The 15,023-nt window shown below is 44.1% G+C and overlaps 1 protein-coding gene across 1 annotated transcript in view; it reads right to left on the bottom strand.

The window, feature by feature from the left end:
• Positions 1 to 15,023, bottom strand: part of NPSR1 (neuropeptide S receptor 1) — a 291,594-nt gene that overhangs the window by 33,080 nt on the left and 243,491 nt on the right. The window contains exon 6 of the mRNA XM_040353188.1: positions 9,848 to 9,937. Within this exon, the coding sequence (XP_040209122.1) occupies positions 9,848 to 9,937 (90 nt within the window). The remainder of the gene's footprint in view (positions 1 to 9,847; positions 9,938 to 15,023) is intronic.

Below are 15,023 nucleotides of genomic sequence, written 5' to 3'. Positions count from 1 at the left end.
GTTTGAGGTTTATACCTCTCCCAGTCTCCTCTCTTACACGTTCAGGGGGCTCTGATCCAGTTCAGGTGTTCCTCTCTCCCAGGTCCATTTAAGCTCACCTGAGCAGAGAGCCTTTGCTCTGCCTGGGAAACACAGATAGTGTCAGGGACTTACCTCCCAGCCTCATCCATCCTTGTTTCTGAGGAAACAACATGGTTCCTCCATGTTGACACACCACAGCACTTCCCGCACGCCTGCGCGTGCGCAACGGGGGCGCGCGCGTGCACAACGGGGGCGCGCGCGCACGATAGCGGGACCGTGTGTGTGCACGTTTTTGGCGCCAAAGCACACTTTAAAAGCCATTGCTGGACTCAAACACATTCCTGCCTGATCTGCAGTTTTGGAGTTAACTTACACTTGAAACCTGATCCTGAAACCTGATCCTGAATTACTGACTGAACCTTGACCCGGCTTGTTGACTATCCGTATCTCTCTAATCCCTGACTCCGGCTTGTTTGACTACCCTTCTGATTGGACCCACCGTTGCCAGACCCACCTGCTTGCACCACGACTACGATTCAGTTACCTGCATCTGAACCATCTGATTATCTGTTGTGACCCGGCTTGCCTGACCCTGCTGTTTCTTGCTTCCTATTTATCTGCTTTCTTCATCAGCTTGTTGCCATTGCACAAAAAAATGTCAGGTGGGAAACGGAAAGAAGGAAAGAAGGAGGGAGAGGGAGAGGGGGGGGGAAAAAGGGAGGAAGGGATTGGATTTAGAGAGGAAGAAAAAAGAAAAGGTAGAAAATCAGCCAGTTGGCTTAAAGAGGATTACTTTTAGCAACACTGTTATGATCAGTGGGAGGAGACAATGATACGTTTAAATTATTTATTAGTATCAAAATTGTTTAAGGCATTAAAGGTTACAAGTTTTATAAAAGTACTGTATATCAGTGGTGGCCAAAAAAATTGTTGTTCATGGCTACCTTCAAAGAAAGAATACAAGAAACATGCGCAATAAATAAGGACAGGACATAGACAAACATTTAACAATTAACGTGATCCGGACACGTTCTGTTCAGACCGATCATGTATCGACACTCGGAAAAAATATATTGTAATAGATTGGATGCAAAAGTATAATAACAATAAAGTACATACGGACAAGTATAGTCCCTAGACTGTTTGCATCTAGCCAATGGGGTGTCGATATAAGATGAAGGGGCTGAACATGGGCTAGGAGGGGGAGGGAAGAGGTGGGGATGGTTATTCCTAGATTGTTAGTAATGGGACTATATTTTAATAGTAGGTAGGCTTGAGCACCTATTAGTAGTTAGTCCTGTGGTTGTTCAAGAGTCACAATAAAGTCCCAGCGTTTTAGGGAAAAAGGACCTATTGATGTTGATCTCTGATCATTTAATTGTTCAAGATGGTACGGATGGCTTACTTTATATAAGCAAGTGTTTCGCTGTTGCTTTAAGGCAAAGTATGGCTGTACAGCATATAGTAACAGACTGTATCAGGGTGTACCAGCAGCAAGTGTAAACATATTTCAGACAATACATGTACTGAAACTAAACACCAAGTCCAGTATAAGAAGCCAGTATGAATTGGAGTGTATGGCAAATTATCCCAATTAAGGGAAGGTCAATACTTTACCAGACCATGGTGGGTAGAGTGTATGGAACGAGTCCGTCTTAGTGCTGCTGTTTGTAGTATGAACCGCACAGCTGAGATGGCTCTTTACAGCTTCCCCTGTTATGGTCGGTACTTGTTGGTCAGCTGAGACGTACTTGTCTTCGTATCCCTTATTGTGATATTTCCTCTTTGCTGCCGGCTCATGTTGCCATTGCAGTCGTATCACCTGTCAGGGTCGCTGACCCCCTCTTCTCCCTCAGTGCCGTCTGCACCTTCCTGCCAGCGAGACTCAGCCACCTACATCTATTCATCACTGCATCGGCACTCCTACCCCGCTGTGCTCCGAGTCCGCTGTTCCCACTTCAGTGGCTCGTGAACCAGAGCCGTAAGAGAGGCCTCCTACAACCAGACTCTAAACATACCAGGTACGTAACAGTATCAGGCAGCCATGACAGAGTCTGCAGGAGTTGCCCCAGCGATGGAGGAGATATGCAAGCATCTATCATCCCTCACTCAAGCGGTTAAAAACTTGCAAGATGGCTACCTGAGATTGGAAGGACAGGTCCAGAACCTAGCCGTTCCTGGAGATGCCCCAGCACCTTCCACTAGGTCTTCATCAGCCGCTGCTGCTCCGTCTGTGGTAATGTTACCACCTGAACCCAGGGTTCCTATGCCCGAACGATTCACAGGGGATCGCTCTAAATTCCGGGACTTTCGAAACGCATGTCAGTTATATTTTGCCCTGCAACCCCGAACATTCTCACTAGAGGCCACGAAAGTGGGGTTTGTCGTTTCCCTGCTTCAAGGGGAACCCCAAAAATGGGCACATCGGTTGCTAGAGGATAATGGCCCTCAGACAGAGACTTTGCTGAACTTCTTCCAGACCATGGCCCAACTTTACGACGATCCCCAGAGGACTGCCACGGCTGAAACCGCTTTACTTGCACTTCAACAAGGCCGCCGAGCGGTCGAGGATTATGTAACCGATTTTCGTCGTTGGAGTGCAGATACTCAATGGAACAGCGCAGCTCTGCGCCACCAATTCCGCTTAGGCTTGTCAGAACCCCTGAAGGATGAACTAGCCCGCATTGGGGTACCTGAAACCCTAGACAAACTTATCACTAAGGCCATGCAAATTGATCGGCGACTAAGGGAACGCCGGGCAGAGCGTTCTTCCCAACAAGGTCGCCCAGTATGGGTCACTGCTCGGGCCCCCTTACCCGCTTCTCGTTACCGACCACCTACTCCTCCGAATTCTACTGATCCGTCTATGGACACTTCCGAACCAATGCAATTAGGTGTGATGCGACCTACTCTCACTCCGGAAGAATGCACACGTCGTCGCCAGTTGAACCTGTGTCTCTACTGCGGCGAGGCCGGCCATTACGTGTATAACTGCCCCGTCAAGATACGTAAGTTCAAGTCTTCAGCTCCTATTAATATTTCAGCCATTTCTGCCAACACCACCCACCTTGCTCTCTCCCTTTCGTTACAGCTTCCGGAAAAGACGGTGTTGGTCAACGCTATCGTTGATTCAGGCGCATGCAGCTGTTTTATTGATTCCACTTTTGCTGATCTCCATAATATACCTTTACGTAAAAAGGACTTTAGACTTTCTGTCTTTTTGGCCGACGGCTCACACATCAAGTATGGTCAGGTAACACAAGAGACGCTTCCCCTACCTGCTACTACTTCTCTCCAACACAAGGAACTGTTAATTTTGGATGTCATTTCATCTCCTTTGTTCCCAGTAATTTTAGGCATACCTTGGCTCCGGGCACACAACCCCCAAATTGACTGGATATCTGGAAGAATCACCTTCCCTTCTTACTACTGTCAGGAACACTGCCTGCCCAGACCGTCCAACCCATCTCCTACCCTGATGTGTTTAAATGCCGATCCCAGTCTGCTTCAGTCCGTTCCAAAACCATATCATGGATTCCTTGATGTGTTTAGCAAGAAAAGAGCTGATTCTCTTCCGCCTCATCGGCCATATGACTGTCCGGTTGAGCTCCTTCCTGGGGCTGAGATCCCCTTTGGGCGGATTTTTCCACTTTCCGAGAAGGAACAGGACGCCTTAAAAATGTATCTTGATGAAAATTTGGATAAAGGATTCATCCGTCCGTCCACTTCGCCAGCAGGCGCCGGAATATTTTTTGTCACAAAAAAAGACCAAACTCTTCGTCCCTGTGTTGATTATCGGGAACTAAACGACATCACTGTAAAGAATCGCTATCCCCTGCCCCTAATACCCGAACTTTTTCAAAAATTACGATCTGCCGTTATTTTCACTAAACTGGACCTGAGGGGAGCGTATAACTTATCGCATCAGGGACGGCGATGAATGGAAGACAGCGTTCCGCACAAGATATGGACACTATGAGTACTTGGTAATGCCCTTTGGCCTATGTAATGCACCTGCTACGTTTTAACACTTTGTTAACGACAAATTTAGAGACTTCTTAGACATCTTTGTCATTGTTTATTTGGACGATATCCTGTTTTTTCCTGTTCCCTGGAAGAGCACCGGGTGCACGTCTGCAAGGTCCTGAATCGTCTCCGCCTGCACAGCTTGTATGCAAAAGTAGAGAAATGCGAGTTCGAGCGACTAACTATCCAATTCTTAGGTCTAGTGATTTCTCCAACCGGAATTGAAATGGATCCGAAAAAAGTATCCGCCATCCTAGACTGGCCAACACCCTTGGATAAAAAAGGGGTACAACGTTTTATTGGGTTCGCAAATTTTTATAGGAAATTTATTAAAAACTTCTCTACGATAGTGGCTCCCATTACTCAACTCACTAAGCAGAATCTTCGTTTCCGATGGAATCCTGAAGCTCAAAAGGCCTTTGATACCCTGAAGGGACTCTTTACATCCGCTCCAATCCTAAGTCATCCCAATCCAGCGTTGCCTTTCCTCCTTGAGGTAGATGCCTCTGAAGTGGCGGTAGGGGCTGTCATCTCACAACGCTCGGGGGACAAGGATTTAATGCATCCAGTAGGATTCTATTCCCGAAAGCTCTCCCCCGCAGAGAGGAATTACGACGTGGGGGATCGAGAACTGTTGGCCATCAAAACCGCCTTAGAGGAGTGGAGATACTTACTTGAAGGCGCTGCTCATCCTGTATTGATCTACACAGATCACAAAAATTTGGAGTATCTAAGGACAGCTAAACGGCTAAAACCTCGACAAGCCCGTTGGGCTCTCTTCTTTTCTCGCTTTTGTTTTCATATTACTTATCGACCTGGATCCAAGAATGTTAAACCAGACGCATTATCCCGAATGCATAACAACCCGAAGGACACATCCATTCCAGACACCATCCTTCCGGATGGCAACTTTCTACTTTTGCATACCGATCTGCTTTCCACGATCAGAGAAGCATCTTCCGAATCTTCCAAACCCCCCAATATCTCGTTAACTTCCAGAGACGGCTTATTTTGGAGAGGGAGTCAAGTTTTTGTACCGGAGAATACCCGAGTGGAAGTTCTAAAATTTCTCCATGACCACCCGTTAGCGGGGCACTTCGGAGTTCGTAAAACCCTCGAATTAGTGCGACGCACTTTCTGGTGGCCTGACTTAGAGGACTTTTGTAAGAAATATATCAACTCTTGCCCCATCTGCAATCGGAACAAGACATCCAGAAAACAAGCCTGGGGTCTATTAAAACCTCTACCCGTGCCCAATAGACCTTGGGAAATGATTGCAATGGACTTTATTGTGGAACTTCCCTGTTCCGAAGGATGTACAGCAATCTTTGTGATTGTAGATCGTTTTACCAAGATGGCTCACTTCCTTCCTTTGAAAAATACACCTTCTGCTGCTGAAACTGCTCGCGTTTTTATCAAAGAAATCGTCAGGCTACATGGAGTGTAGGTGTGAAAGAGGGCGCTAGGGACTGGTGGACTCACTGATGAAGATACCCTCACACGAAAAAGGGGGACCTCTCAGTAGGTCTGATATATTAACTATATTAAACACTCCTGTGACAAAAAGAATAAAAAAACACAATGCGATAGATAACTATATAAAGACAATAGAGTGCTAAATATTGTGAATTAAATGCTGAAAAAATATAAATATTTCACGATCCCGTGAATGTGCACAAAAATGCTATGAACGAAAAATAAATAAAGTGTCTCTCTTTGGCACTCTAATTAGTGCAGTCCATAAGGTGTAATTTCCCGATGAAATGAGTGATCATACGATACGCGGTGAGAAATCATACAGCCATCACCAACTAATTACAGCTTCACCCGATGTGTTCTGATTTGCAAAACTCTTACCAGAGGGTGTGGACCCCTTTAATTAAAAAGGATGGTCTGTTGAGCTGAACAGGTTAATGTGCCTGCACACTTGGACACCATCTATTCAGACTGCTGTGATTGGCTCAATCGTATCTCAGGATTCAAAAACAAAAGGGAACTGATAGTGCATTATCGTTTATTAAAATACATAAAAACAAAGTGGCTGAATGGCCCCTTACTTGGTAGGTGCCAGCCCGGCACTAGGATGGCATGCGCTGGATATGACTCTGGCTTTGCGACTGCAGAAATCGTCCGCTGTGCGGGGAGTCCTATTGCCAGCTGTAGCGTCTATGTGCGGGATCAGCTGGGGAGCAGGAAAGTCAGACTGCCTCCGACATATGTTTCGTGGTCTACCACGTCATCAGGGGGGCGTGTCTGACCGCCGAGAATTCTGGTATATGTAGGCTTAAGGAAGCCAATGAGACGGTTAGTGGGCGTGTACTTCCGACGAATGCAATCCTAGCACCGCGCGGCACCTTACCTACACTCCCTCACATTACATATATTTATTAAGTGTGGACATCAGTTGCCAGGAACACGGACATTAGAAACGTTAAAAACATGCTTAAGTCACAATTGTTCAGCTGTCATTACTATATATATTATTAGTTAGTATTCTTTGGTTATTTTAGACCTTGGCATAACGCTACTGTCTAATGGTATATTATTGGCCGATTACATCTTACCAAAGATCATGATAATAAAATATTCTAAAACTGTTAAAAAATTTGTTAAAAAATCAGTAAGAAATTAATATGGGTAAATATTGAGAAATGAATTCTTAATGAGAAATTATATTAATTACAAAGAGTGTTACGTTGATAGATGTTACTGCCATCTTGTGGAGGAAATATATATTGTTCCTAGATTTTTCTATGTAAAAATCATGCTATTATTAATTGATGTAATAATCAGATAAGTATCTTGCAAATATGATGAATCTTGGTATACAACAGATTTCAATAAATCCATGATGATTACCAGAATAGACTGATAATCATCAGTAAACATTAATAGAGGTTGTATATAGGGATACATTAAAAGGATCATTATTCGTTGGACAGAAAACAGTTGAGATCCAATTCGATATTTAACCCTGTGGGGTGCATAGTCTGTAATTTATGTATCCACATGGTTTCGTTTTGTGAAATACTCCGGGTCATATGTGTTCCTCTCCAGTGTTTAGACACTTTATCTATCCCATAAAATGTACACACCGTAGGATCACTGTTGTGGTGGCTGGTGAAATGCCTTGATACGCTATGGTTCGGAACGTCATTGCGTATATTGGCTAAATGCTCATTAATACGTATTCTCAATTTTCTTGTCGTTCTTCCCACGTATTGTAAACATGGAGTACCTTCCAATATTGTCTCCGACAGAGGGGTCCAGTTTACCTCTCGGTTCTGGAAAGCCCTTTGCGAGAAGTTACAAATTAAGCTTTCTCTGTCTTCAGCCTACCATCCCCAAACCAATGGGCAAAACGAAAGAACAAACCAAACCTTAGAACAATATATCAGATGCTTTACAACTTTTTCTCAAGATGATTGGGTCTCGCTGCTACCTCTAGCAGAATTTGCATACAACAATGCGAAACACTCAGCTACCGGGCAATCCCCTTTTTTCTCTAATTATGGTTTTAATTTAACATTTTTGCCAGATTTCTTTTCAGAATCAGCAGTTCCAGCGGTTCAAGATATCTTGGAATTTTTTAAACATAACAACCAGGTATTACGCGAAGCAATAACCAAGGCTCAAGCTGACGGCAAGAGATTCTTCGACAAGGGAAGAAGGGGAGAGTTGGATCTCAAACCGGATGATCAGGTATGGCTGTCCACGAATAACCTAAGATTACCTTGCCCGTCTAAGAAGTTGGCACCTAAGTTTATGGGACCCTTCCCGGTTAAGAGGAAAATTAATTTAGCCTCATATGAACTGTCTCTACCTAATTCCCTGAAAATACATCCTGTATTTCATGTTTCTCTACTCAAACCTGCAGCCCCTGATCCCTTCCCTGACAGAGGATCCAAGCCTCCTGAACCTGTCCAGATCGATGGTTGTGAAGAGTACGTAGTGGAAACTATATTGGACTGCAGAAAGCGACAAGGACAAAACCAGTTTCTGGTCAAGTGGAAGAGGTATGGCCCAGAAGATAACTCTTGGAAACCTGAAGGTAATCTACACGCCAAGAAGTTATTACGTGCCTTTTTTCTTGCTCACCCAGACAAAAAGGCCCGACTGGGCATCTGGAGGCTGCCCCTTGGGGGGGGCAATGTCAGGGACTTACCTCTCAGCCTCATCCATCCTTGTTTCTGAGGAAACAACATGGTTCCTCCATGTTGACACACCGCAGCACTTCCCGCACGCCTGCGCGTGCGCAACGGGGGCGCGCGCGTGCACAACGGGGGCGCGCGCGCACGATAGCGGGACCGTGTGTGTGCACGTTTTTGGCGCCAAAGCACACTTTAAAAGCCATTGCTGGACTCAAACACATTGCTGCCTGATCTGCAGTTTTGGAGTGAACTTACACTTGAAACCTGATCCTGAAACCTGATCCTGAATTACTGACTGAACCTTGACCCGGCTTGTTGACTATCCGTATCTCTCTAATCCCTGACTCCGGCTTGTTTGACTACCCTTCTGATTGGACCCACCGTTGCCAGACCCACCTGCTTGCACCACGACTATGATTCAGTTACCTGCATCTGAACCATCTGATTATCCGTTGTGACCCGGCTTGCCTGACCCTGCTGTTTCTTGCTTCCTATTTATCTGCTTTCTTCATCAGCTTGTTGCCATTGCAGTCGTATCACCTGTCAGGGTCGCTGACCCCCTCTTCTGCCTCAGTGCCGTCTGCACCTTCCCGCCAGAGAGACTCAGCCACCTACATCTATTCATCACTGCATCGGCACTCCTACCCCGCTGTGCTCCGAGTCCGCTGTTCCCACTTCAGTGGCTCGTGAACCAGAGCCGTAAGAGAGGCCTCCTACAACCAGACTCTAAACATACCAGGTACGTAACAGATAGTGTTCGTCTGTGAGAGCAAGAAGGTTGGTAAAAACTGTTCAGCAGTTTAGGTGGAAGCTGACAAGCTGTAGGCTTGTTCAGTCTGGTAGTGAGGGCCTGTAAATAGACCGTATAGTTAGAGTAGAGCCGAGACACGGCTAGGTTTTGTTTAACTATTTTTGTTCTGTTTGTTTTCCTGCATACTGTACAGCACCTGTAAATAAGACTTTGTATATAGCACCAATAAACACTCCACTGTTTTCACTTATCCTATGGACTTGGTATCTGTGCCTGCTCATCCCAGGGAGCTTTTGTACCTGCTACCTATCCCCCAGGTTACACAGTGTAAATTTGCTGTCCCCTCAAAATAACTCAACACAGCCATTAATGCTTAAACCACTGGCAACAAAAGAAAGTACACCCCTAAGTGAAAATTTCCAAATTGGGCCCAAAGTGACAACATTTTGTGTGGCCACCATTATTTTCCAGCACTGACTTAACCCTCTTGGGCATGGAGTTCACCAGAGCTTTACAGGTTGCCACTGTAGTCATCTTCCACTCCTGCCACTGTAGACATCACAGAGCTGGTGGATGATAGAGACCTTGCGCTCCTCCACCTTACGTTTGAGGGAGCCCCACAGATGCTCAATAAGGTTTAGGTCTGGAGACATGTGTGGCCAGTCCATCACCTTTTACCTCAGCTTCTTTAGCAAAGGTCATACATTTACACTGTTATACAAGCTGTACATTCACTACTTTAAATTGTAGCAAAGCGTAATTTCTTCAGTGATGTCTGAAGAAAAGATATAATAAAATATTTACAAAAATGTGAGGGGTGTACTCACTTTTGTGAGATACAGTATTTAGCTGCTTGGTTTAAATAATTTTTAACGCTAGATGATTTGTAGTTACTTACCAAGGATGACCACAATGCTATATTTTATAGCTTTCATTTTTGCCTTTGATATGAGGCCTCGATGATTGTAACTTGCACAGAACTTTCCATCTAGATAAAACAAAATCAGCAAATTGTTTAAAGAACAAGAACAAATAGTTGGTCATATTATTGATGGTACAGAAAATAAACTCCAACTACCAAAATAACACTCAATGTGTATGCTTCTGCTCCAGCTGGGTCCGCCACACAGTTCCTTTCACCTCTAGTGTGTTCAGGTGAAAGCACTGCTCATTCAGTCATGTGGAACAAATGCAATGGGATCCAAAGGGCTGCACACTTGAAAACTGCTTCCACTTTATTGATAATCTTTAAACCGCCCTATACAGCAAACAGTAGATACTGTGGGAGCAAGGAAATACAGTCATTTTGTGCTGCTGGCACATATTCATGATTCACAGAGCACAGGAGAAACCGCTTTTCAAAAAGCTGTATTCTCAGCACCTTCAGTAGCAGCAGCTGTGACTGATCCCTCCTGGCTCCACTTCCTTTTTTGCATAATGTGTGCACAAACTACATATATACAAATAAAACATGGTCTTAACCTGAAAATAAGTTAAAATGGTTCTAAAGCCTACATTTGTTACCTAATGCATTCTTTTCTTATGTCACAATGTAGAGTATAAGATTTCCTATGATCTGTGCCCAGTCTTGCCACACAGAGTTAATCCAGCTCTGAGCAATCCTCTTTTATTGTTCAGTGAAATAAAAAGGACTTACAGAGAAAAACCTTAGTCCGTTGCGCCCTCTTGCTGTGTGTGACAGGTTATTTACATATCTCATGCACTAGCCTGGAGACGGGCATTATTTTTTAATTCCCAACCCCACTCCTTTTCTGAAGTCATGTGGTTACTTTTCTGGATTTTGACTGGATGTTAGTGATCATAGTAGAATTCAGTGTAAGGGGAGTGTAGAGGAGGGCGAGGAGTCTACTGACATCATGACTCCACCCACAGAGCTCCAGACAACAGACCCACCCACAGAATCTGCAGTTTTTCAGTTCTTATAACAGACAGAAGAGAAACATTTGACAGGTAAGGATACATGCAGGAGGCAAGTATATCCTTATCAGCACTATGTCAGTAGTTTAGAAAGGATGAGAGTGGGTTTACATCCACTTTAACTACTTGCCGACCAGCCGCCGTAATTTTATGGTGGCAGGTCGGCTCCCCTGCGCGAGAGCCCATAGCTATACGTCGGCTCTCACTCAGGCCACTAGGGGCGCGTGCGCCCGACTTCAGGCACAGGCGATCGCTCGTTACAGAGCAGGGACCGGGAGCTGTGTGTGTAAACACACAGCTCCCGGTCCTGTCAGGGAGAGAAATGCTGATCTTCTGTTCATACAATGTATGAACAGAAGATCAGTCATTTCCCCTAGTGAGTCCACCCCCCCTACAGTTAGAACACACCCAGGGAACATACTTAACCCCTTCCCCGCCCCCTAGTGTTAACCCCTTCACTGGAATTTTTATAGTAATCCAATGCATTTTTATAGCACTGATCACTATAAAAATGGCAATGGTCCCAAAAATGTGTCAAAAGTGTCCGAAGTGTCCGCCATAAGGTCGCAGTACCAAAAAAAAAAAATCGCTGATCGCCGCCATTACTAGTAAAAAAAATATATATTAATAAAAATGCCATAAAAATACCCCCTATTTTGTAAACACTATAACTGTTGCGCAACGCAATCAATAAACACTTATTGCGATTTTTTTTTTACGAAAAATATGTAGAAGAATACGTATCGGCCTAAACTGAGGAAAAATTTTTTTTTTTTATATATTTTTGGGGGATATTTATTATAGCAAAAAGTTAAAAATATTCATTTTTTTCAAAATTGTCGCTCTAATTTTGTTTATAGCGCAAAAACTAAAAACCACAGAGGTGATCAAATACCACCAAAAGAAAGCTCTATTTGTGGGGAAAAAGGACGCCAAATTTGTTTGGGAGCCACGTCGCACGACCGCGCAATTGTCAGTTAAAGCGACGCAGTGCCGAATCGCAAAAAGTGCTCTGGTCTTTGACCAGCAATTTTGGCCCTCTCAGCCCACCTGAACCCTCATTCGAACCAGAGCCATGTACATCTGCAGCTCTTCCCTCCCCTCACTTCCATGTCCCACTGGCTTTAATTAAAAATGTGACAAATTAGTCAACAGATCCAGTAGCACGTTATAAATAAAAAACAAAAGACAAAACATCAATACATACTACAACAGCAACAGCATTGTTGTTAAATCAAACATGTTACCCTTTTAATATATGTAAAATATTTGATTTCCTTTATAGATTTTTTTGTGCTTCTTTATCCAGTGAGTCCTGTGACTTTTTGACTTCTGGGCAAAAACGTAAAGATTTTAATACTCACTAGGGGGAGATTGCTTGATTACTGTCTGTTGTGTGTTGTTTATTTTATGTATTTATTGTTTTTTTTTGCACGAGATGTGTACTTCTGTATCTAGCAATCTAGTCTAATGCTGCATAAACACAATCGGAAATTGCGACAAGAAAAATTTGGATTTTTTTCTGACGGAATGTTGGCTCAAACTTGTGTTGCATACACACGGTCACACAAATCTTGTTGGATATTCTGACCGTCAAGAACGCGGTGAAGTACAAGACATACGACGAGCCGAGATCATTGAAGTTCAATAGGCAGTTTGGCTCTTCTGCTTGATTCTGAGCATGCATGTTTTTTTTTGCGTGTCGGAATTCCATACAGACAAGCTGATTTTCCCATAGGAACTTTTTCCATCTGAAAAATAGAGAACCTGCTCTCAATTTTTTGTTGGCAAAAATTCCGATAGCAAAAGTCCGATGGAGCATACACATGGTCGGAATTTCCATCCAAAAGCTCACATCAGACTTTTCTTGTCAGAATTTCCGATCGTGTGTACGCGGCATCATAGTAAGTTCCGAGACCTGTATAGGATTTGTGCTGTTGGTTTTTTGGTAACACATTGGTGAAGAAATCAAGAGTGAAGAGGGATAAAGTTGTTTTTTTATTTATTATTTATACCATGCAATTGGATCTGTTGACTCTTTTGTAACATTTGGGCTTAACTTGTTTTCAGGTAAAGTTCAAGTTTTATATGTATATACTGTTTGTAGTTTGTGCACAAATTATGCATAGAAGGAAGTGAAGCCAGGAGGACCCAGTCAAAGCTGCCACTAGTGAATGTGCTGAGGACACAGCTTTTGAGGCTCCATTTACACTTGTGGACATCAAAGTTGCATGATAAGTCCAACACCAATTTTTTTAATGTCACCCGTTCAAATCAGTGAGGTTTAAGTCTTAGCGACTTTGAAAAAGTGCCTACGTTGGTGCTACTTAGATCCATTGAGTGTAAAGTTGGATACGAAATGCATCAAAGGTGCGCTCCAAAGTCACACTGTAAATCGTGCGACTTTGGAGATGAGGTAACGTGAATGGAGCCTTAAAGAGCAGTCTCTCCTGTGTTCTGTACACCATGAATAAGCATTAGCAGTGCAAAGCATATTGGGGCAGATCCACATACATCCGCGCCGGGCGCAGCGTATGTAAGATACGCTATGCCGATGTAACTTACTTTGAGTTGGTTTGAATCCTCAACGAATTTGCGACGTAAGTTACGGTGGCGTAGTGTATCTCTCGCGGCGTAAGGGCGCGGAATTCAAATGCGGTGGGTAGGGGGCGTGTTTCATTTAAAAGAAGCGCGTCCCCGCCGGAACGAACTGTGCATGCGCCGTCCCTAAAATTTCCCGCCGCGCATTGCGCTAAATGACGTCACAAGGACGTCATTGGTTTTGACGTGAAGGTAAATGGCATCCAGCCCCATTCACGGACGACTTACGCAAACAACGTAAAATGTTCAAAATTATACGCGGGAACGACGGCCATACTTAACATTGAGTACGCCACCATATAGCAGCTTTAACTATACGTCGGAAAAAGCCGAACGGAAACGACAGAAAAAATAGCGACGGCCGCTCGTACGTTCGTGGATCGTCGGAAATAGCTAATTTGCATACTCGATGCGGATTACGACAGGAACGCCACCTTGCGGCCGCCGAAAAATTGCATCTAAGATCCGAAGGTGTACGAAGACGTACGCCTCTCGGATCTAGCCGAGATGCCGTCGTATCTTGTTTTGAGGATTCAAAACAAAGTTACGACGCAGGAATTTTTTAATTACGGCGTAATTTCTTTGTGGATCTACCCCAAAGACTGTTATGGTGCTTTAACGATAATCAATAAAGTGGATGCAATTTTTTAAGTGTGCAGTCCTTTGGATCCTATTGCATTTGTTCCATTAAGATAGCACCTTTGGACCTGCTATTAGTACTACCAAAGTATTCTTTAATGGCCCCATGGGGAGGGGTATTCCTCCACGGCCTTACAAGAAAGATTAATAAAACAAATCATAAGTAAAGTACATTCAATTTGAAAGGAATACGTAAAGAGAATGTACTAAATTATTATAATCAGGAATAAAGCATGACTTTTTTATTTAGAAGTCGGCTGTACTGTAAAATGTAACCTATAAATATTTGAAACGTCAAACAGTTAGAGACCCCTTTTCATATGCTAACCAGGTTAATCTTAAAGGGGTTGTAAAGGATCCAAAACAAAAAATAAAATAACGAACATGCTATACTTACCTGCTCCGTGCAAGGGTCTTGCACAGAGCGGCACCAATACTCCCCTTCTCGGGTGCTCCACTGGCGCTCCTGGCTCCTCCCCTTCATCGGGTGCTCCCACTTTCCATGGGGACACCTGTGGGGGTACGCGCCCGAGTCCACTTGCTGCATCCCTTGACACAGACAGTGGGACTTGGACCTGACCCTGCTCCCGTGTCACTGGATTTGATTGACAGCAGCAGGAGCTAATGGCTCCCGCTACTATCAATCTACCCAATGAGGACAGAGACAGTGGCTGGAGCTTGTGCACATCACTGTAACAGATGGGCTCAGGTAAGAAAAAGGGGGGCACTGGGGGCAGCTGCAGCACAGAAGGTTTTTAACCTTATTGCAAAAAATGCATTAAAGCGGATCTCCACCCTCAATTCAACTGCAGCTCAATATTACTACTGCTCCTAGATAATGAGGAATCGGCTGTTTTCATTTAATTTAGTGTTCGTGTACCTTATTAATAAGTCAA

The sequence above is a fragment of the Rana temporaria genome, chromosome 5, assembly GCF_905171775.1.
Source record: "Rana temporaria chromosome 5, aRanTem1.1, whole genome shotgun sequence".
NCBI classification, from domain to species: Eukaryota; Metazoa; Chordata; class Amphibia; order Anura; family Ranidae; genus Rana; species Rana temporaria.
Note: the sequence above shows the minus strand (reverse complement) of the source record. Positions and strands in the feature narration are given on the sequence as shown.